Below are 24,390 nucleotides of genomic sequence, written 5' to 3'. Positions count from 1 at the left end.
GTAAGAATTGGCAACAAAAATTAAGTTTGCCATCTATGTTAGGGAATACATTTGAAACATTGGAAACTCTTTCAATTTCCGAGTAAATACATTGAAATAAAAATAACTTATTAAGCAACAATCAAAATGCTTTTGCTATCTTGAATTTGTACTTTCATTAACAGATATGATGTAACAACAAGGGTAAAATGACATGATTCTTCTAAAGCAGCGACCTTCTTCATGGCAAGGCTATTTTTGCAAATTTCATAATTTCTTGTCTGCTTATGATGTCGCTTATTAAAAATAATGACTACGTAAATCCAAGAATTGTTATTTTTATTGCCAATATCTTAACTGAACTAGAAAAATTTAACAAAAGATAACATTTAAAAAATGTTCCAAAACTTTAACAATTAAACACTAACAATACTTAAAACTAAAACGTAACATTTCATCAAACTATATTTGTTGCTATATTCTTATGTAGTCTATGAATGCCTACTTCTACATTCCTACGGAGAAGTAAATGACTGCTTAGATGACTCAAGAACAGCTTTTAATGATGCATTGAATGACTTTTGATCAATAAGCTGGTTTGGAAGAGTAACACTAAATAGGCAAGTAGAAGCAAAAAACGAAGTGGCATTATTGAATTTTACTTTTATCTTACCTAATCCAAAATTTGGCAGTCTGGTGGAACCTGTAGTAAAAATCAGAAATTTTTCAAGAATTGGATGATCTGCATTAAGAATAAATTGCTGCAGATTATTAGCAATTGTTGACTCGCATTCATTTAACACATCTGGGAACTCAAGAACATCAACCACTGCTGATGGGCTCATTTCTTGTTCACTGCATGGAACAAATAGTTCTTGAAACTTGTCTGGGAATTCTTTCATTTTATCTCTAAATCCAAGTGTATTCAATCCTTCGCAATTTGGTCAAGAACAATCTTTCGCCGCCAATGACATCATGGATGATTAGTAGTTGAATAATCTTCCTTTTATTTTCATTCTGGTATAAAATTACAATACATAAAAAATAAACAAAAAGCTGATAAATAAAGGGCAAAAATTCATAAACTATGCATGTGTCACAGACCAATGATTCTTTGTGCTTATGGTCACGTTTTATGTTTCAAATCCAATTGCATCATATTAAGTAATATACCATGGCTAAGACAATGGACATATAAATCATCAAAGATGCGTAGCATGACTACCTATTTAGTTTCAAGTATACAAAGGATCACTAGCATCATACTTATCATTATTTAGTTAAGAAAAATAACAAGTGAATGCAGACACCATAATGCTTTTTAACTAAAAAATATCTGAAAAAAATCACATTATACATACAGTTAACATTTCTGTAAGGCCACATTCAGACATGATGTTGAGACACTCATCCTGATCTAAGTTTTGCACATCATCAGCATCATCTATCTACAATACATATACAACAGAAATCACAACATTGCAATGATAGAGTTGTTAGATCAATTACTAAAATAATTCTAAGTTAATACAATTGAAATTATTTGTCAAACTTAGATGCATTAATGCTCAATAGTTTGATATATTAAGTGGCAGGGTGCGGTGCATCCTGACATTTTACTTTACTTTGCTAACACAATGCGCCTTAACTTGTTTAAGAGGGCTTTTGCAGCTTGACAGGTTAACAGAAGTAATGTATCAGCTATTTTAGATACTGAGAACCAATTAAGCACTGCATCCTGATATTTTCTCAACCCTATGTAATCCCTCATAATTGCTTTGTATACCATGAATGACCTGCTACACTATTATCAGTTAAAGCCGAGGTTTTATAATTTTTGCTTAAACCATGCAAAACAATGCGTAATAGGCATATCACCTGATCAATGAAATTCTTTATGTGTGCAGTACATTCTCCAATGTTTGCAGTTCTCATAGCCAGTTCAAAATTACCAGTGGAAAAATATCTGTACACCGAAGGACTGAATATCGGAAAACCAGGTCCACCTTGCAAAATACTATGGACAATAATTTTTCCGATATATTTCATAATTCCTGACGCAACAACACCAGCATTATATACTGGACTTTGGTAGGCATCACCTTCAAAAAACATTTCACTCACTTTATTGAGCAAATTTGTAAAAAACTGCCTGGCAACCCCTCCAGTATCAACTGCTGGTTGTCCTTTGTAAATAACTCTCAATGGTTTCCTTTCATCAAAATTGGGATCTTTATAATAGGACATTGCATCACTAAAAAGGTCCTCCTCCTCAACTTTTAATTTTTCTTTTTCTTTACATAGTTATTTTGAAAGATCTTCAAGTATAGAATTTAATGTCGCCTCTTCAGACAAAGAAGAGACCTTGAATAAGAACTTCATCATCAGTATCTTCATTAATTGATAATAATTGCTCGTTGCTGTTTGCAGAAAGTGCCAAAGCTGCTCTATCTACAGTCCCACTTACTTCTAAAGCATGACGTAACACATCATCATCCTTGTTTGGAAACATTTCTCGTAAGGTAGCTTCACTCCCTTTATTACTTGTTATAGACGAAGAGCATGGCTCATTGTTATTGAAAACTTGCTCTTGACTGGAACCTAAAAAGCTTGGCATATCCAAAGATGTTTCAGAAAATGTTTCTGTTCCTGGACTAAATGTACCTTCATCATCATCGGGAAGATCCTCTTTTGGTCTTATATAAATACTTCCTTGTCCGGAAAGGCTTAAAACTCGAGCAGAAGTGAATTGAACACCTCCTGCCAGTTTTGGAGTGACAATTTGACCATAGCAAGATTTGACAAAGTCAATATCAATATTATTTTCTTCTAGGATAGGAAACCATTGATATATTTTGTTTTTCAGTTCAAACTCGTCCCAAGACTTGTCAATTGGGCATGCATGTACTACAAATCCTCTATTTTCAAGCTGAGTGACATCTTGTTTGATGAGTTGGTACTGCTTGAGATGTGGAAGATGGAAGTAGGACAAGATCTTTGTGAACAATACAATGTTTCTTTAACTTTTTTGATGGTGGTCTTTTTATTTTCTTTGATGAAGTAGTTGATGAAAGTGTTGGAAACGACCGTCGAAGAGCCGCAGGTACATCTGCACTGCTTCTTTGCCCACGTGTCATTGCAATATTATTTGTGTTTGAATTTGGGCAGTTTGAAATGGATTGACTCAGTCTGTTGGACGGAAGACTTGGTCGATTTAGGGGTAGAGAAGTTACGGACAAAGAATTTCCTTCAATATTTCCCCCATCTTCCTGAGTCAAAGTTGCCTGAGAATTTGATTCTATCAGACGACGTTCAATTGTCAAAGTATTTCTATCATCCAAATTATCCAGAAGATTACGCGCCTCCTGAGCAATATTTGATAAAGCAGCCCGAAAGTTTCCAGTATTTTCAGCCATGTAGTGAGAGTTTATTTTGATTGAATTATTACGTTTAAAGTCGAGATAGCACGATGTCGAATGCAAACATGTTGTCAATATGGCGGCGTCAAAATCAAAACAATACACTTCTCTAAAAACCTGGGACCTGGGCACTAATATATTTAAATTCATATGAAATCCAGAGTGGGATCGCAAAGCATTATGCAACACGATATAAAAAGTTCGCCATACCGTATATGAAAATTGGCATACGATGTAAAAAGTTCGCCATACCGTATATGAAAAATGGCATACGATGTAAAAAGTTCGCCATACCGTATATGAAAATTGGCATACGATGTAAAAAGTTCGCCATACCGTATATGAAAATTGGCATACGATGTAAAAGTTCGCCATACCGTATATGAAAATTGGCATACGATGTAAAAGTTCGCCATACCGTATATGAAAATTGGCATACGATGTAAAAGTTCGCCATACCGTATATGAAAATTGGCATACGATGTAAAAGTTCGCCATACCGTATATGAAAATTGGAATACGATGTAAAAGTTCGCCATACCGTATATGAAAATTGGCATACGATATAAAAAGTTCGCCATACCGTATATGAAAATTGGCATACGATGTAAAAGTTCGCCATACCGTATATGAAAATTGGCATACGATGTAAAAGTTCGCCATACCGTATATGAAAATTGGAATACGATGTAAAAGTTCGCCATACCGTATATGAAAATTGGCATACGATATAAAAGTTCGCCATACCGTATATGAAAATTGGCATACGATGTAAAAGTTCGCCATACCGTATATGAAAATGGCATACGATGTAAAAGTTCGCCATACCGTATATGAAAATTGGCATACGATGTAAAAGTTCGCCATACCGTATATGAAAATGGCATACGCTGTAAAAGTTCGCCATACCGTATATGAAAATTGGCATACGATGTAAAAGTTCGCCATATCGTATATGAAAATTGGCATACGATGTAAAAGTTCGCCATACCGTATATGAAAATTGGCATACGATGTAAAAAGTTCGCCATACCGTATATGAAAATTGGCATACGATGTAAAAGTTCGCCATACCGTATATGAAATTTGGCATACGATGTAAAAGTTCGCCATACCGTATATGAAAATTGGAATACGATGTAAAAGTTCGCCATACCGTATATGAAAATTGGCATACGATATAAAAGTTCGCCATACCGTATATGAAAATTGGCATACCATGTAAAAAGTTCGCCATACCGTATATGAAAATTGGCATACGATGTAAAAAGTTCACCATACCGTATATGAAAATTGGCATACGATGTAAAAAGTTCACCATACCGTATATGAAAAATGGCATACGATGTAAAAGTTCGCCATACCGTATATGAAAATTGGCATACGATGTAAAAAGTTTGCCACGTATATGAAAATTGGCATACGATGTAAAAAGTTCACCATACCGTATATGAAAATTGGAATACGATGTAAAAAGTTCGCCATACCGTATATGAAAATTGGAACGCTATAAATTTTGACGATACGATACAAGAAGTTTCGAACGTATATGAAAAGTTTCGCATATATTTTTTAGATTTGCCTCGAAGTATATAAAGTTTGCCACGTATAATTGTAAGTTTAGAATAAAGTCCAATTTGGCGCCCCATAAAAATTCACGATTAAAAGAAAGTGGAATAGGTAAATACCTGTCAAGAATAAGTAGCTATAATCATTATAGTGTTATATGTAACGGTTGGTGTTATACTTATAGTATATAATGCATTTTGACTAGAATAATACATGTCTTTAGACGACAAAAGCAAATGAATGTTACTCCAGACTTTCATGGGGGATTTTTCACACTCATATAACGTGATAAACTGTATTAAATGTTTTAAAAGAGAATTTGTGATTGTCAATATGTCCTTTTGTAGTAGTTTTTAAAAAATGTACACTAGTCATAAGTCATTCCCTACATCCAATTTGGACACGTTCTAGGTTTTTTTGACTCATTGTTAGCTTTAGTTTAGATTCCTCTCATAGAACTTATACACCAATGACCAAAATGGCCACAATTTGAAAAAAACTACATTTGATGTATCAAGCATGAAATGAAATACATGGAATACATCTTCCTATTAAAATTATTAAATATGCTGCTTAAGTAAATTTGAGCAACTCTTTGATTTTGTGGTTCTAGATTCTATGGCTAATGATGAGTACCCACTAAGCCATGTTTTCTGTACTAAGTGTCAGAGAATTTTCTTATGGGAAATCAAAAATTTAAAATATTCATTGATAAGGTATCAATGAATATTTTAAAGTTAAAATACTACTTTAACATATATAATACATTCAACATATGTATGCATACCATGATGGTAGTAATTTCAGATATGATATCATACATACATACTATGTGAGTATCATAACGTGTGTCAGTATAGGAAGTAATGAATGAACAACAAAGAACGAAAACTGTCTTTACTACCTAAAATATAAACTAAGATAACGTGTGTCAGTGTAGGAAGTAATGAATGAACAACAAAGAACGAAAACTGTCTTTACTACCTAAAATATAAACTAAGATAACGTGTGTCAGTGTAGGAAGTAATGAATGAACAACAAAGAACGAAAACTGTCTTTACTACCTAAAATATAAACTAAGATAACGTGTGTCAGTGTAGGAAGTAATGAATGAACAACAAAGAACGAAAACTATCTTTACTACCTAAAAAATAAACTAAGATAACGTGTCAGTGTAGGAAGTAATGAATGAACAACAAATAACGAAAACTGTCTTCACTACCTAAAACATAAACTAAGATAACGTGTGTCAGTGTAGGAAGTAATGAATGAACAACAAAGAACGAAAACTGTCTTTACTACCTAAAATATAAACTAAGATAACGTGTGTCAGTGTAGGAAGTAATGAATGAACAACAAAGAACGAAAACTGTCTTTACTACCTAAAATATAAACTAAGATAACGTGTGTCAGTGTAGGAAGTAATGAATGAACAACAAAGAACGAAAACTGTCTTTACTACCTAAAATATAAACTAAGATAACGTGTGTCAGTGTAGGAAGTAATGAATGAACAACAAAGAACGAAAACTGTCTTTACTACCTAAAATATAAACTAAGATAACGTGTGTCAGTGTAGGAAGTAATGAATGAACAACAAAGAACGAAAACTATCTTTACTACCTAAAAAATAAACTAAGATAACGTGTCAGTGTAGGAAGTAATGAATGAACAACAAATAACGAAAACTGTCTTCACTACCTAAAACATAAACTAAGATAACGTGTCAGTGTAGGAAGTAATGAATGAACAACAAAGAACGAAAACTGTCTTTACTACCTAAAATATAAACTAAGATAACGTGTGTCAGTGTAGGAAGTAATGAATGAACAACAAAGAACGAAAACTGTCTTTACTACCTAAAATATAAACTAAGATAACGTGTGTCAGTGTAGGAAGTAATGAATGAACAACAAAGAACGAAAACTGTCTTTACTACCTAAAATATAAACTAAGATAACGTGTGTCAGTGTAGGAAGTAATGAATGAACAACAAAGAAAGAAAACTGTCTTTACTACCTAAAATATAAACTAAGATAACGTGTGTCAGTGTAGGAAGTAATGAATGAACAACAAAGGACGAAAACTATCTTTACTACCTAAAAAATAAACTAAGATAACGTGTGTCAGTGTAGGAAGTAATGAATGAACAACAAACAACGAAAACTGTCTTCACTACCTAAAACATAAACTAAGATAACGTGTGTCAGTGTAGGAAGTAATGAATGAACAACAAAGAACGAAAACTGTCTTTACTACCTAAAATATAAACTAAGATAACGTGTGTCAGTGTAGGAAGTAATGAATGAACAACAAAGAACGAAACTGTCTTTACTACCTAAAATATAAACTAAGACTAGAAGTTGCTATCGCAAGGGGGGATTGCTGCTCCGACCCCTTATCTGGAAAAATTGCAGGGTTCAGAACGTAGTGACATCCATTGGAGCCACCTCTGTGTACAGCATTCTAAGTGGTTTCATACATACGTTATGATTGGGTGATTAGAATGATAGACAAAGAATTTTACATGCGTGTCTCTAACTTTTAGCTTTGCGTTGGCGAGGTTTATTTCGCCATGTTTAGAGTTTTCTTTCTATCTGAAGGCCTGTTTACACGTTCCGATTTGTCAGATCCTATTGTTTTGGGTCCGTCTTTTGATTGCTTGTTCACACGGTCAGATAGTTGTGTTGATATATAGATACGTTTAGATATTTATAATATTGAGGGCAGCCATTTGTGTTGTCCATTTATCGATATATTTGCGTAGTTTTCTTCTTGTTTCCAAGTCTTTTTCAAACATATATAATTTGGCTAGTCATTATATTCTAGGCTATTTCTATCCTCTTTTTTAGATTGACGGATCCGACTGTCGGAGACTAACTTTATACCTTACTTGTATTAAAATTCGAGTCGTACTCATTTTCGCTCAGCTTTAAATTCGCGCGATTTAATTTCGCGCACTTTGTTGACAATTATTCGCGCAGCTTTAAATTCGCGCAAGTAGTTTTATGTGCTCGTTCTTTTTGGTTTGTTCAAAAGAACTATTAATAATTAACGCATTTATATTGAGCTTTCTTTATTAAGAAATACCTCAATATTTATCAAAAAAGCGATTTGGGGCCTCAAAAATGGCTTCAAAATAAAGCGTGAGTTCACTATCCCGATTTTGCAAGTTCTTTTTTGAATATGGGGGCAATATAGAAGCATGTGTGTGTGACATCAAATTTCGTCGATCCCCATTACCACAAGGAGGCTTGGAGATTCCTATTACCCTAACAGTCATGCAGAACAATGCAAGTTTTAGGATATACAGCAAAATGCAGGCATTCGTGACGGAATACTACGTAGAACCTGAGAATATCCCGACTGAAATTGTACAGGATGAAAATGAAGACATTTTTGATTTTTAATGTTACCAGGACAACTAAAAACATATGTCAATATGTATATGCGTTAATAAAACAACTGATTTGCATAACCAACAATGAATGTCTCATATAACACTACAAGGCTTTTCGCGCGGATTATAATTCGCGCAGTACTAAAATTCGTGCACTCAGCGCTGCGCGAATTTTAATACAAGTAAGGTATGTGCTCACACGATCCGTTTTTAGGATCTGACAAAACCGGATCCGACAAATCGGATAGAGTGAACGGGCCTTTCAAACGTGCCATACCTTATTTGGTATATATGCAAACAAAGGCACGCGTTCTGAAAGTCGACGGTTGATTTCCGGCGAAAAATAGCTCCCGTGCTTTACATCTTATTTCATTTCACGTTTCAAATAATTTTAAAGATAAATTCATTACCATTTCGAACGAAAACAATTTTTTGATTCTTTTAAACGTCTTGATGGTTTTGATTCTTTTGAGTCTTTAAATTGCTTTTTGATTAAAAGTATGATACTTTGTTTACTCAAACGATCGATCAAACGCATGTTTACAAACGTAGAAGCGGACTATATTATAAAACTGTAGTTTTGTTTCCATTATTTCCTTTATAACATTTTGATAGATCCTTTTTCCGATGATTCTGTGCGACTGCGATAAAATGATGAAAAGTTATCGCAAAGGGCAAACGTTTCATCGTATTCATAATTCATATTTCATGGTTGAACTCGCACCATGCGTTTAAATTATTTTTGACGTTTTGTTAAATCCACACCGATATTTCAAGTAATAATAAAAGCTCGAACAAAAATAAATACATGCTTACACTACATTTTTCTCACCGTGCGATCATAGAGTGCAAGATAAAAAATGTGAACCGAGCTGGCTAAATACGGCACGGTGAATCCATTTCATGTGTTTTTCGCCAAACGAGATATGTGTAATTGATGTCGGTAATCACTCGATTTTGGTATCTACTGTATAACGTTGTTTAGGCCGCATATTTATTCGGATTCCAGACATTTAAAATCAAAGAGAAACTGACAGGAGTTCCGAAAGGTTCTACCTCATTGTGATTGTTCTTCCCCCCCTCATTCCGTAAAAATCCCCCCCGGAAATGTTAACAGACAGACACAAATCGAGATTTTACCTCTATATAGGTCGAGTAGAGGAATGGGCCGACACATGTCAAGACTAGTGTGCTGCCACGCTGATGCGTGGCAGCAATAACGTGTGTCAGTGTAGGAAGTAATGAATGAACAACAAAGAACGAAAACTGTCTTTACTATCTAAAATATAAACTAAGATAACGTGTGTCAGTGTAGGAAGTAATGAATGAACAACAAAGAACGAAAACTGTCTTTACTACCTAAAATATAAACTAAGATAACGTGTGTCAGTGTAGGAAGTAATGAATGAACAACAAAGAACGAAAATTGACAGTGATAACCTGTACCAGTGTTTAGTGAACGAGCATAGAGCACTGACTGACAAATTGACGTCACTATTTTTTAGGGAATTGAAAACATAGTGCTCATGCTGCTAAACGCTGAAAGTGATATTAACGCCAAGCAGTCTCTAAGTGGAGAAGCACCTCTTATCAAGGTTTGACTTCAAACTCTGTTCATTACCATATGCCTGAGCTGCATTGAAATTACGGGAGTAAAACAGTGTTAAAATTACGTGTTAAAATTAAAATGGGAAAAAGTTATGATAGCCAAAGTTCAATAACGAATGTAAAAACAATGTGTGTAATGAAAAGAGATATTTCATGTATTAATTTAAAAATGACGTTCACCTTGGTCCTCGAATCTTATTAAAGATGTTTCTTTATTAAGGCGATCCCATTGTATTGGAATGCAATACTTCTCCGCGCCGTTTTTTTCTCGCTTTAGGCAGCAACAGTTAATTAGTATTCTCATTTGAAAGCCTTGTTTTTGTATTAAAATGAGCTGAAACATTGCAGTTAACAATTGCTACATGATAGCAACTACTGTCATGTAATATCATTTTTATATTGTAATTTCATATATAATTAATTAGAACGTTATCTAGAAGCTTGCTTGCATGCGCTAGAAGCTTGCTTACATGCGTAAACACTTAAGAACCGCAACCGCATTTGTTGTTATTGTGGTTAACTATATCTTGCTGTAACATACTGTATTGCGTATGGGATGTAGGTCACAAAACCACAATACTTCCCATTAGATATTAGATATATATATCAGTAGTTTAGACCACTGAGTACAACCTACGAGGACAACCTACGAGCACAAGCTACGAGGAGACAAACTTAGGAGGCATAGCCTACTGAAGTAGGTTGACAAGCTACAATCTACCAGACAACTATCTTGGCTTCTGTGCCATAACTATCTTTTGGCTTCTGTGCCTTTAATCTATTTGGAAAACTATTGTGAGTCATTGTTGGACTCACGAACGCTCAAGAATAAAGACTCGCGGTTGTACTCAGACAGAGGAGATACGTTTTACTCATACTTATTGATATTATTATTAAGACACTCATCTACTTTAATATTTACGCTTTATTAATAAATTGTTTGAGAAATATAACTGGTTCACACTATGTTTGTTGCGTGTGGAAATAGAACCAAAATTATATGTTTGTAAATGATGATCGTCCAGGTTAATAAAGTCCTGAGAAGGACTGTTTTTGATGTTGTTGACTGACGTTTCGACAACCTTAGCGGTAGTCATCTTCAGAGTCAAATCTTACCATGCACGTAACAACAATGTTGTGATTCAAGAAAGAAGCTTGAACAACATTTTTAACAAAGTGCTAGGAAAGATTTCTTAATATGCTTGTTTTGATCACACCTCGACAAATTTGTGCATGTTGAGCCATTTATTCGGGCTGTGGTTGGTAGATGGCAAAAATTACGATCCTTCATTTTGCCTCTTTATTTAGGCTAGCATGAATGGACATTATTCTGTGGTCGCTGTGTTGCTTGTACACGGAGCTGATTGTCAAATGAGAAGTTTATCCGGTCTGACCGCCGCCCAAACGGCGGCCGAGTGTGGATACTTTGATATCCGAGATCTTATTGAATCGCATAACAAGAGGTGGTTTTCACTTGTGAATTTTATAGTGCTAAACGATTTCAACAGATTTTACAAAGAAAGTCAAATCTGTTGAAATAATACATTTTTTATTTTTGCTTGTGGCTCTTTGGCTCTTGTTTGGAAAAACGTTTTTATCGAAGTGACAAAACGTATTGCAATCGAAGATCTTGCCGTGAAGATCATCCCAAAATGTTAAGCAATAGCAAAAGCATGTAAAAACGAACTTGTGAGAAAAAGTTTCATTGCTTTTATTCTAGTATATTTTTTGTTACAGATATGACATTCATCAGCTTTTTTAAAGTCTTCTTCATCATAAGAGGTCGTTTTTAATGGTTCATTAAAGTGGGTTTTCATAATATTTTTACAATATTTAACTTCTTTTAACATAGCTTCCATAAATTTGTAAACAGCCTTTTCACCTCTATATATTTGAATTCGTTTATTGAATTTATCATCATAACAACAAACAATTTTGTATCCATAACCACAGTCAGTATGTTTCTGATAGTCTTCTGTATACGTTTTTTTATTATTTTGGTTACAACCAGATATCTTTTCTGCTAGAGCCTCAAAATCAGCATAAATAACAAATAATACTGGTTGTTGCTAATGATAGTTGTTGAATTTCAGTATGTTATTATTTTTATCAGGCATTCTTATTGATTGTATACCATTTATTAATATACAGTTTTCTATATGGTTATTTAATATTTTTTCACTACTAAAGCATTGGAGGCAGCGCATACAAAAGTGTTTTCTTTCTTTATGCTTTTTTTGATTGTACATAAATTTATTAAAATCTTTTATTAATACATAATGTTTGTTTTCATTATCAGTTATCAATAGTAGTTCTATATGGTCTTCAAATTGTTCTTTTGATATGAATAATGGATATGGTTGTTAATCTTCATAACCGAAAACGTTAATGTTAATTCTGTTTTGCTTTTCGATTTTATTATAATGTTTAACAGTCACTGGAAATTCAATCCCAGAGTAGTCTAATTTGTTAATATATTCCTTATCAGATTTTTTAATTCTCTGTGGGTCTTTATTTTGTGGGTTGATATGCCTAATATGACACCATCTAAAACATTCATTATCTCTATTTTTTATATTTATCAAACCTTTTTTAGGGTTTTTAAGTTCTTGTGGTAAACTAATGTATGAAGATCCTTGTAAAGGCTTGTATTTAGCAATATTTAAATAATGGTTATCTACAGAGCGGATAAACCATCCAGAACATTCTTTAGTGAATCTATCAATCTTGTTTAATATATTTTCTTCTGAAATTTGTAGTGATTCAGTAATATTTTCATTATTTGTAATTGTTAAAGCTGGATTGTTGAAATAAGCATTTTTTGTTATAAAGTTGGTTGTACCACCATCCTTTGTTTCTTTTTTACTAAATGTTACCTTTAGCGTTTCAACAAATTTTAATCCTTTCATTGTTGTTAATAATTCTTTAATATAATATGTAAGATACTTTCTTGTGCTTCGCATTTGTATTAATGGTACTTTATTGTTAATAATACTTATTTCATATTAATTAGTGTATCCTTTTATAGCATTGTTTGTTTCTCTTATTTTAACTCTTGGTGTTGGTATTGGTTTTTTATTTTTATCTGATAGCATCTGTGTATTGTTCTCACACTCTTTAACCATCTCTTTTACACTCTTTCTTGGTTTTGGACTGGTGTTAATACTTTGATTAATTTGTTTTTTCTAAGTTTATAATAACCTTTAACCTTTTTTTCTTTGGCAATAACTTTTAACTGTGGTACAGTCATTTGTTTGATATTGGATTGTGATAGTACTTTTTGTACTGGTTTGGAAATTGAAGTATTATTAACTTCAACCTTAGGCTTTTGATTTAATATTATATTAATTAAATCATTTCTAGTCATCTTTTGGAGCGCAAGTCTATTCATCTTATGCATATTATATAATATAGGTTTCTCTTTAAGTACCTTTCGATTTAAATAATCTCTATTCATATATATACTATATATTTTATTTTATTTTTTTTTAAACGCACTAATTTTAATTATAGAAATAAATCTATATTTAAAACTTTTTATAAAAATATTTAAATTAATTTATTTAACTTTTTAAATATTTTGTAAATATTCTTCTAATTAAGCTTGAGTTTTTGTTGTATTAGGTAACATACCGGGTCTTAGACCGACCTCCCATGGATTGAAACCCTTCTCGTGTACCCAGATCACTTTGTTTAATTTTTCTCTAATAATTGGGTCATTGAGAGAGCTTCTTTTGTTGTTGTATTATAATAATAGTGAAGTTCTTGTTTATGATCATTAGTTTTAAATATTAATAACCTTAAATGTTTATGATGTTCAACTAATTTTAATTGACGTTTATTTGCTTTTGTAATTAGTGTATGTATAAATGTTGGGAGATCTTTACATTTTTCATATCCTGTAGAATCAGGTTGATAATGTAATAATTTTGTTGGTAAAGAATCTATGTATATAAAAAAACTAAATTTAGAATATAAATCTTTATCAACCATTCGAAAATCCCAGCCAGCGCCGAAATACACTAGACTAAGAATTTCATTATTATTTTTTCATATTTTTATATCATATATATTATGTATATATGTTTCTTTAAGTATATTTAAACGCACCATAAAATTTTATAAAAACTATATTATATTTTGAATTTCTTAAATGTTTTCTAGTTCTAAGATGTAAAGTTTTATATGCTAAACTATATGTTTAAAAAATTTCTTATCCGTCCGAAAAGAGTAAAAAGACAAAAGCACTTATCTTACTTTCCAATATCTTATTAAAGTATGGTTTCAAAAGTAAGTTTAACCAGCCATTAGATATACGATACGAAGGGAATCACCAAATTGTGGGTTTTTGTCTTCTAAATCGCACTCATTTTTGCCATACTCGAAAACAACGTTTGAACAAGTTGTTCGTAATTCTTTAGATTACATCTCGTCACGAGTATTTTCTGAAAGTATTCTTTTTATTTTCATAGGTGTCCACTAATGTGCAAAACCAGGAGAATGAAAAAGAAATTCAAGCAGGTACAAACATATAGCAATAGAGAAATATTGAATGGAGAAAAACTTTCCAAAAATATTTGTGCAATGATGAGAGTGGGGTAGTAACATTTCAGTGTAGTATTTATATTTACTATGTAGTAATTATTCAATATGAGTGAGGACTATACCATTACACATAGTCCACTTTTCTTTTCCTAAATGGCAACTGTAGTGTTGACGTCTCAGCTGAGCACAAGGCAAATCCACTGGATCGCTTACTGAATGCCTCTCTAAATGGAATTAAGTTAGGTGATCAAATGCTAGAATTTGGACCAAACAAAGTGACCCTTTAAGATTTATGGACCCTCATTCCACCAAATGAGATGACTAAATATGCTGCCACACTAATTGAAAATAAAACTGTGGCACCTGGATGGCTTAGTGATACAGTAAGTCAAGTGATTAAACACTCTACAGCTTACATATGATTATCATGCATCAGAGACAAATGATGAAATGGTAAATGAGCCTGATTGTTATAGGTTATCAACGCTTTCTTATGGAAACTTTCATGTGAATATCCTGGTGTCCTACCAGCAGAATCATATGTATGTCAGTTGGTGCAACGAGGATCTAGTACATGTCGACTGTGGGCAGATCAAAATTTCATGGCAATTGACACAATAATATTTCCTTTCAATATGTCTGGGAGCCATTGGACACTTTTGGTAAATACAATAAGAATGCAACATAGCTAAGACAAGAAGACAAATTTTTAGTATTTTCAATATTGTCACTTTTAAAGGTAATCGACAAACAAAAAGAGATGGTATACTACCTTGATCCTATGGAAGGTCATGTAGAAGAAGTTATCAGTGAGACAACAAGAGTTGAACTTTTACAGTTTATCAAAAGCATTTGGTAAGTATACATACATTACTTCCTTGACAAATACCAGTATTTGAAATTCCAATTCAATGAATCACTTCAATGTCTTGAATACACACAGCAACATTGATATAGTGCAGTTGATAATATAATCCTTTTGTTTATAAAGTGCCCTTGTTGATCTAAAAAGTGGGTGGAACACATCAACTTGGTCTATTATTCAGCCTTCACACCATGTGCAAGAGGATGGGTTTAACTGTGGAATAATTATTTGCCTGGTAGTTGTTTTGACATTGTGTTCTAAGTAATAACAATTTAAAAAAAATCTCTTTTATTTTTATCATTTCAGTTTGCTGAATATCTGAGTCAAAATCTTGACATAAATGCAAAGTTTGACATGAGTAAAGTGAGGCAGCATGTGACTTCAACGATTATGGGTTCTTGCTATGTTTTTCATATAAGAAACATTCTCACGAAATGAATGCATGGATGGGACCACAGCCTTATGTAGGCCATAGGAGAGTGTGCCGCTCAGCGGAATTTTTTCAGAAGAAGATGCAACAACGGGTTTGGCAAACCAAGCCTTATGCGCATTGACAGAAGACGGGATATTGGCAGGAAGGGTTCGATGAAGTGACGCAAAATTCGCCATTTGCGTCAAATGATGAATGAAAGCATCCACCAATGGAATATTGTGAATAACGGGCGTTATAGTGGAAAAAGTCCTTTCGCCTGTATTTCTGGCGATCATCGCAGAAAGATGCCTGAGCATAAAATGATTCGACCTCTTTGGTGCGGGAAAGCGGTTGTGTTGTTGAACCGCGAACGGAGCTGTATTGTTCGTGAAGACGGTTTTTTTAACTGATCGCGTAAACGAACTAGATTGCTGACGTAATGGTTGGCCTGCGCGAGTTTTGTATGAGGAACATCTTTGATTGTGTTGTTCCTTGCGAGGAATCAGCGTTTTGTTAAGATGAAAAGGTGCTGTATTTGTCAAAGTTGATTCGGTTGAAGAGGAGCATGGGCTCTTGGTTTTGTATTTGCCATGCGCAAATATAAAGCAAGAACTTGACATAAACTGTGTTGTGCGACAATCCATAGGTTTTTATTTTACTATAAATTTGTTTTAATAGCAGGTCACTAGATCTTCGGCACTCATCAGTTAAATAAAATGTACCAATAGTGCTTAAATTATATATTTATACATTGGGATCATATTACAATATAGTGCAGTTGTCATAATTAGGAGTGATAGTGTGATAAATTATTCTCAATGAGGCAGTGTGTGGAGACAAGTTTGGAATGTTTGTTAAGGGAACCTGTGGGTGGCAAATGATGAGGAATTTTCATTAATCATTCACAATATAATATGATGAATTCACACTATATGTACAACCTTAATAAATTAGTTGAGAAAAAACGATGTGCAAGTTTTTTTGATAAAAGTGTTTTTTTAGAAGCATAATCAAATCGATATTACGTTAATTATTATATATCGCTCATTGCTAAATTAATATTTTTAAACGTGAACAAATTCATTTGATTTACGACAGTGTTTTTCGTTACAACCACTGATCCAGTTACAAATGTATGAGAGAAATTTTTTGCGCATGTTATTCTCTCCTCTTTTTTTGTGCAAACTTTACAGCGCAATAAATTCACCAAATGGCCATCATCCCAGTACTCAAACAAGTCAGCATTTGATTTTTCTATCCATTTTTTTACTGTATTAACTTTGCTGGTAGGTACAACCTTTCGACGAAAATGGCAAGAAACGGAAAAGTGAATAACCAAATATACTTTTGCTTTCTGATAATTAACAGTAACATCCTTGATGTTTACTTACGATAAAAAACATCATATTTATGTCATACTACATGCAATATGTAAAAGCAAAAAGTATGGCTGATCAAGGTTGCCAGTTTTACTTAATATTTTGAGCCAAATTTGGCTTCTTTTTCTCACATTAGGCTTATTTAAAATCAAAATTCCCTTGGTTTATTCTTCAAATTTATTATACTGAAAATACTCAAAATAGCTATGATGCCAAAAACAGTACATAACGGTTTACAAAACAACGAAAATGCAAAAATTGATATTAATAATGTATTACATCCCTATTGTCATAAGCATATAAGCATCACATATGTTGACTGTTTGCAGACTTACTAGTCTTAAAGTGACAACGTCTTTAAAGTGTCAACATGGATTTTAATATCTTGCAGCGCACTCGTGTATAAAGTAAAGATCAGTAAAGATTAAGATTGAAAATTTTTTCAATTTGTGTGGTAGTAATCAATAAAGAAGTTTTTTGCATATCGTTTGAGAAAGTGATGTGCAATTGTTTTCATTTAAGCTAAAACGATGTGCGAATTGCACATTGCACTCCGTTATTTCGCACACTGATAAATGATATATATATAAAACTACTTAAATACTAAAATGTCATTTTTTTACTCTGTGTTTCATCTCCATTGAACATTGAACAGTAAAACATAGAGAAGCAAAAAATGATGTTTTAAGATTTAATAAATGTTATTGTTAATATGCTCCACTCAGCTATTAGTTTAATATTGGTTTACTACATACTTATGCCCTGCAGATATAATATTGCCAATTATATACATGTACAGTACCGCTCGCGTATATCTTAATCGCTACCCGTATGATGATGCACTTTGATACGCGCATGATACAGATATAATGTTTATCCGATCCACGTAGCATATACACTGATTATATACGCATGCGCATTCAAGGTATTTATACGTGAAGCACTTACCAGAGTTCTCACTCCTAACTGTGAAACACTGGATCAATGAAGTCTGGAAAAAGGCTTTCACCTTATGCAAAGAAGCAAATTATTGTTCTGTGGAAGGATGGGGGAATTTTTTCCTGTGCGACATGCATATAATAAGCAATAGAGGCGATTTCAATTGCTTTAAATGATCCAATAAGCATTCCCTATCAAGTAAACGTCCTGCTTCTAATAGACACACTCATCCTACTTCAATTATACATCATTACTATAGTAAGTTGTTGATTTGGCTGAGAAACCCTATATTCAGTTAATGTTTTCTTTTTACTTGTTTAAACTAATGCAATAAAAATGATCTAAACACCCCTATCTATTAAACGTGTTCTATCTATTAAACGCTCCCCTGGAACAGCTAAAATTTACGCACATTATATTTGTATCATATGCGTATAATATGCAAAAAATTTTTAAGATATACGTGAGCGGTACTGTATATACGTGTATGTATTCGTTTCAAACGTAAGATTGTCTCATTTGATTTGTTCGCTTATTATCTTTTGTGAAATTTCAGGAAATCGTCAAAAATGGGTTCCCTTACCACTTGACCCTAAAGGAAATGAGGGAGAGAACTTGAATTCTGAGGATAATCAATACAGTCGACGTTCATCAAGCTGGCGTGGTGGTGAAAGAAGTCGAGGTAAGAGAGGTGCTGGTGGTATATATGGAGGTGAAAGAGGACGACGTGGAGGAGGAAGAGGTCGGAAACTGGTAAAAATGCTTGTTTAAACCACCTCCAAAAAGAAACGATTTTTTGAATATTGTGTTATTAAGATCTATGATATAAATTATAACTATAATTAAGATATGATATTATAAATGAAAAAAATGTGTGTAATGTCTTGCAACTTGCAGTTAGCAAAGCATTTATTTGGACCTTGGTTTATAAGTAGAAGCATTGTAAATGAATACTGTGTGTTTTGACAATTCGTCATGCTTATAATTTACGTTTAGGTTTTGATCGTCAGATGCAGTACGCTAACAACTCATATCAATTCTCTAATCTCACTCCTTGTGATACGACAATGTATATGGCTCAGACCTTCTCAGGAATTTGTTACTATGACAATAGTAATTATAGTAACATGCTTCACCAGTTATTGTTGAAAGATGACATTAGAAGACAAATGTGAGTAAATGAATAAACGTGGCGATGAGCTGTTTCCTGAATGAGATATTTTTTGTGCAAAATACTTAGCTAAATGATTGCATTGATGATTGTTGTGATGACAAGTGATGACATTAAACTTTACATTTTTTGTAGTGAATACTACTTCAGCACTGAAAATTTGACGAATGATGTGTATCTCAGGCAACAGGCATTTTTAAGTAGATGTCCTGCTGATATGTTTTTTGCACTAGATATTTATTTTAGACCTTCTCAAGACTATCGGCAGAGTTAGGCAAACTGAAGTGTAAATAAACATTAGCCGACTTTATTGTGTCGGCTATCCACATGCAATTTTATAAATTGCAATATTTCACTTTTTAAATGCTAATTTAATACCTGGTTCCCATAGTATTTTTAATCAAAATTTGCAAAATATCAGCCATAAAACATCAATGTCTTGAAAAACAAAATGTGATAAAACCAAAATGTCATAAAACAAAAATGTCTGAGTAGAAAACATCAATGTCTTGTCAAATTAATATAAGCTAAAAAGCATGCAAATGAAAAGCAGAATTAGTTCATTAGCTCTCTTTGTACATGTGTATGCTCCTTATGTTGTTGAAAAATACTTTTAAAATTTGAAATTAGCATTTTTTGAGTACATTTTCTTCAAAAATATGTACTAGTCCTGTGTACATACGTACATGTTAGTGACATGCAAACCTATACTTTGCAGAAAATATGAACTACGTAAATAGAAAATAGAGATATGTGTTGTATACATCTGTACCTATACATCCTTGTGTTGGTTGTTTTTTTTTAACTTCTGGTTTTTGCGCCAAAATTTTGGGAAATTTTACTGGTTTTTGGTGAACATGTGACGGTGGTAGCATTCATATATACGTAGAGGTTGCATGTTGAAGTAATGAATGGTTAGTGTTGATTCATTTAGCTTCTTCATCTTTTTTTCCTTCCTTGCAACAGATGGATGCAGAAGGTTATATTCCATTGAGCTTGATATCAAGTTTTTTCCGTGTACAAGCATTAAGTCAAGACAAAGATCTTATTCGACAGGTTTGTGTCATATGTGCTTCATTCAACACTTAAGACACAACAATAGACTTCTGTTCCAGCTAGTGAATAGTCTGAATGTTATTTGTACGTTGACCTTTCGTATTTGTATGGTGCCGTGTGCGAATGAATTTATATGTTATGTTAAAGTGGTAGTACATAGGCTTCTTATGATGAATATATTTAGATACACTCCTCTATGCACACAATTAATAACCAGAGAAACTGAATTGATTTGTGAAGTGAGATAGTTGTTATTTATAATATTATCTATTTCAAGAAATACAGCATTTATTGCATAGTTTTTTCTTCTATTTTTTAGTTTCTTGTGAATTGTAGTTTTTCATCGATTTTGTTATTCGAATTTTTCGAAATTGAAATCTCGTGAAAAACATCTTAAAGTGAAACACGATGTGACAGAAGTAATGTGCCGATGTGATGTGCTTCATTGTAAATGAAGCACATCAGGTCAACTATATTCAAACTTTCTCAACAGCAAAATTCAAAAGAGACACGAAAACACGAGATTAAGTATTCAATAGCAATCTATAATAAACGCATGAAAAAAATTTTCGTTGCCAATGTCCTTTAATATAAATGATTGGAGTCACAGAAACACCAACTTCAAGGAAACGTGGTGATGAAAGAAAAGAAATGCAAGAAGTATGTATTTTGAATGATTTTGGTTTTGAAATGCATAATTGCTTTTCTCTGTTAGGAACTTACGACGAAACATTGAAACATTACATTGGGGCGGTCACCTGTAAATCTGGTCGTGCTATGCAAATTTTTGTGTTTAATAATTGTAAAACATTTTCTTTAAAATGATTGATGATAGTGCTCTAAACTTTACATAGCAGGAGTTCTACTTGCGGGCTTGCTACGCTAATGAAACATTTAAGTCACTAAAGCCTGTTTTCCACTTGCCACGTATTGTAACGTATCGTAGCAAAACGTAACATGGCGCATGCGTACTTATGAATTTGATGGTCAATAGGCGCAAGCACGCATGCGCCATGTTACGTTTTGTTACGATACCTTACGATACGTAGCTAGTGAAAAACAGGCATAAGTCAGGTTTTTTTATTGCCGATTTGATTTTATGACTTACCCATGGATTAGAAATGCTGCCTAGAAACATTCGTCTTTGCGAACTTCTTTGCCTTAGCATTTCATTTAGAACTGTGAAATTTCCTTAGATAGAGATGCATGAATATAATCTGTACGTTTTTTGTAGGCGGATTGTTAAACTTTTCCGTGTTTGTTTTTTAATAAATTTAATGCAAAGTGATCTGAACCCTCTGGATCAACGATTTAAAAACGTTACTTTCACTTCATTGATTGCTTGCTTTGCAAAAAAATTAGCGAAATTCTGACGAAGAAATTAGTTTGCTGTTGATTTTAAGAAGCGCGATTTCTTTGTCGCACTCCAAAAGTACGTATGAGAGTTAGGGAACATTTAGAGTCCGTTGGATCTTACTGATTTAAATGCTGAAAAGTCGTCTCGTGCTCTACGTATAAATATACTTTTGTGTCCTGGTTGACAAAGCTTTTTCTTCAGGCTGCAGCATTGAGTAAAAAATGGCGAAATCGTCTGAATGAAAAGACAGAAGTTGAGTTAAGAGGCGAAATCGAGAGGGTGTTTTCGGAATAAAGTAAATGGTTTGAACCGTAAATATAAGTGTTTGAAAAGTAAATGGTTTCAACACGACAAAAAAAACAGATCATCGTAAAGCATAATGAAACTCGCCTCGTTTGTTTATTGTATTTTATTGTGTAAAAACTCCCAGTGTAACACGGCGTGTATATCTTTAGAGACATAATATGTTTATGCGTGTATTGCTGTGCAGGTAGCCGCACAAATATTTTATCGCTAATTATAAATTGTGTTCATGATTAAAGGATGCTTACAAAATGGAAAACGATCGTCAGGCAAGCGTTTTTACAATTTGAAAGTAAGTTACGCGAACATCAAGATAGTATTTGTGAACTGGAGGCGAGACTTCGAGGTAAGGAGACAATACGACGTCAGCTTCGTAATAAAGTACAAGAGTTGAAGGGTAACATTCGCGTCTATTGTCGTGTTCGGCCAAGTCTGCCTTCAGAAACTAGTGTTTCGCTCACTAATATGGAGTTCGCCAATGACACTGATATTATTCTACGCAATAACAACAAGGTATGTGTTTATTTATGTAGACCTTTCAATCTTTTATTGGGAACATTACGCTGTTCCGTTTATTTATGTTTACGTACGTACATAAACATACCAACGTTGTTTGGTGAATATTGAAGATTGATTCAAATGTTTTGCGAACTTTCCTGTTTAGTCTAGTACTTTGTCTAAGAAAAGCCAACAAGCCAGAATGTCATTTTCATTTGACAAAGCATTTTGTCCAGAAACCACTCAAGTAACGATTTATCAAGAAACAGCACAGCTAGTTCAAAGTGTGCTTGATGGATACAATGTTTGCATCTTTGCGTATGGTCGGACTGGATCAGGTAAAACATTTACAATGGAAAGTGATATCAAAGGCCGTGATACGTGGGTGTGATACCACGTGCTATGGAACAAGTCTTCTTTAGTGCCAAGGATCTCATGAGTAAAGGTTGGAAGGTAATAAATGTCAATTTTGTACACATAAAGTATATTATTAATGACGAGAGTTGACTTTTCAGAAAGATACATGTAGCTCACGACACATGATTATGTTAAATCGCTCGATTGGGGTTTTTCCAGCCATTTATTCAATCATGATTTTTCCCAAAACTTTATGTAGTACGAGATACAAGCGTCTTTTCTCGAAATATACAGCGCGACAATACGTGATCTCCTTGGAAACCCAGACAGCAAACATGAGATTAAACAAGTAACCACAAACAATGGCAAACAAGTCAACGATGTGTTTGTTACCAACTTGAAAGCCGTTGCCGTTACATCATCCGATCAAGTAAGTAGCATTCTATTTCGTCATCGGCCTAAGTCGTTACGGTGCCGTACGAAAGGCTGTAACACCTGTGCGCAAGCAAGATTTTTTTTGAAGAGGTTTTTCACTTCAGTTTTTTGGAATTTGCGGTTGTGGAGTGAGTTATCTGTGTTGCTTTGAGTTTATATCGTTTTAGTTTATGGTTTCTATGTTTTTTTTTTAAACTTTCTTTCGCCTTAGTTTTACGTTTTTAATTTAGCTCTCTATTATTGAAGCAAACGATGATATCGTTGAATTTCATAATTAGTTTTCTCATACTAACATGCCGGCTACGTACGTCTCCTACGTGAATCGCCATCTTCTATGTAACGCAAAAAATTATGTGTTTGTAAATGTAGATTGTCCAGATTGGTATAATCCTGATATGTTTGTAAATGTTGATCGTCCAGGTTAATAAACCCGGACCGACTACTAGACCAATAATCTTACAACCCTACATAAACAATCAGAACAATAACAAGACGTGCACAAATCATATGAACACAATCAGAACATTAAGAAGAACATCATATGAACACAATCAGAACATTAACAAGACGTGCACAAATCATATGTCAGAACATTAACAATCAGAACATTAACAAGAACATCATATGAACACAATCAGAACATTAACAAGAAAATCATATGAACACAATCAGAACATTAACAAGACGTGCACAAATCATATGTGATTCACAGGACGCTTTACAATACGAAAACAACTATCTCAAACGTGTTTTCGACAAAAACAACTATAACTCTGACTTTATCAAGCGCAACACGTACAAACCCAACGAACCCAACGAAACGAACAACTCAGTGACAACAGCAACGATACCTTACATCAAAGGTACGTCTGATAATATCTCGCGTATCTTACGACCATACAACATACGTGTCGCACATAAACCAATCACAACGTTACGACAAGTACTAACGAACATAAAGGACAAAGAACAACCCAAACGAACGACAAGGTGCAGATTACAAAATAAACTGCTCCGACTACCACGCCTCCTATATCGGGGAAACTGGCAGGAACTTAAACATAAGACTTACTGAGCACAAACGAGCTACTAAGAAACA

The 24,390-nt window shown here is 33.5% G+C and overlaps 3 protein-coding genes, 1 long non-coding RNA gene and 1 pseudogene across 6 annotated transcripts; 2 read left to right on the top strand and 3 right to left on the bottom strand.

Annotated features, from left to right (window-relative positions):
- Positions 1-327: 327 nt before the first annotated feature.
- On the bottom strand, positions 328-2,311 carry LOC124453910. Its single transcript, XM_047004738.1, has 4 exons — positions 1,858-2,311; positions 1,341-1,427; positions 942-996; positions 328-910 (listed from the first exon to the last, which is right to left on the bottom strand). Exons 1-4 carry the CDS (start codon positions 2,224-2,226, stop codon positions 495-497), a joined length of 927 nt encoding a protein of 308 aa, XP_046860694.1. The 5' UTR covers positions 2,227-2,311; the 3' UTR covers positions 328-494.
- LOC124453909 lies at positions 2,249-2,998 on the bottom strand (the record flags this gene model as incomplete). The annotated part of the gene is made up of 1 exon (XM_047004737.1): positions 2,249-2,998. A coding segment is annotated over one exon (672 nt), but the record flags the coding sequence as incomplete, so codon positions are not given.
- A 79-nt stretch (positions 2,999-3,077) lies between these two features.
- LOC124453846 lies at positions 3,078-10,968 on the bottom strand. The gene is made up of 3 exons (XR_006951223.1): positions 10,897-10,968; positions 8,622-8,625; positions 3,078-3,088 (listed from the first exon to the last, which is right to left on the bottom strand). It is a non-coding gene; the product is annotated as an uncharacterized LOC124453846 (long non-coding RNA).
- On the top strand, positions 9,871-16,806 carry LOC124453825 (sentrin-specific protease 2-like). 3 transcript variants are annotated; one of them, XM_047004671.1, is made up of 8 exons: positions 9,871-9,961; positions 11,283-11,437; positions 14,447-14,495; positions 14,686-14,902; positions 14,996-15,181; positions 15,259-15,374; positions 15,511-15,619; positions 15,691-16,806. In XM_047004671.1, exons 4-8 carry the CDS (start codon positions 14,837-14,839, stop codon positions 15,820-15,822), a joined length of 609 nt encoding a protein of 202 aa, XP_046860627.1. In that variant the 5' UTR covers positions 9,871-9,961; positions 11,283-11,437; positions 14,447-14,495; positions 14,686-14,836; the 3' UTR covers positions 15,823-16,806. The 3 variants fall into 3 exon arrangements, with proteins under 3 accessions (XP_046860627.1, XP_046860630.1, XP_046860629.1); XM_047004673.1 differs by lacking the exons at positions 9,871-9,961; positions 11,283-11,437 and adding an exon at positions 11,582-11,779; XM_047004674.1 differs by lacking the exons at positions 9,871-9,961; positions 15,511-15,619 and having other exon boundaries at positions 11,119-11,437.
- Positions 16,807-22,241: 5,435 nt separating this feature from the next.
- LOC124453907 overlaps positions 22,242-24,390 on the top strand; it is a 90,842-nt pseudogene continuing 88,693 nt past the window's right edge.

Source organism: Xenia sp. Carnegie-2017, unplaced genomic scaffold, assembly GCF_021976095.1.
Source record: "Xenia sp. Carnegie-2017 unplaced genomic scaffold, XeniaSp_v1 HiC_scaffold_26, whole genome shotgun sequence".
NCBI classification, from domain to species: domain Eukaryota; kingdom Metazoa; phylum Cnidaria; class Anthozoa; order Malacalcyonacea; family Xeniidae; genus Xenia; species Xenia sp. Carnegie-2017.
The sequence above is the reverse complement of the archived record's forward strand: the minus strand, read 5'-3'. Positions and strand labels throughout refer to the sequence as shown.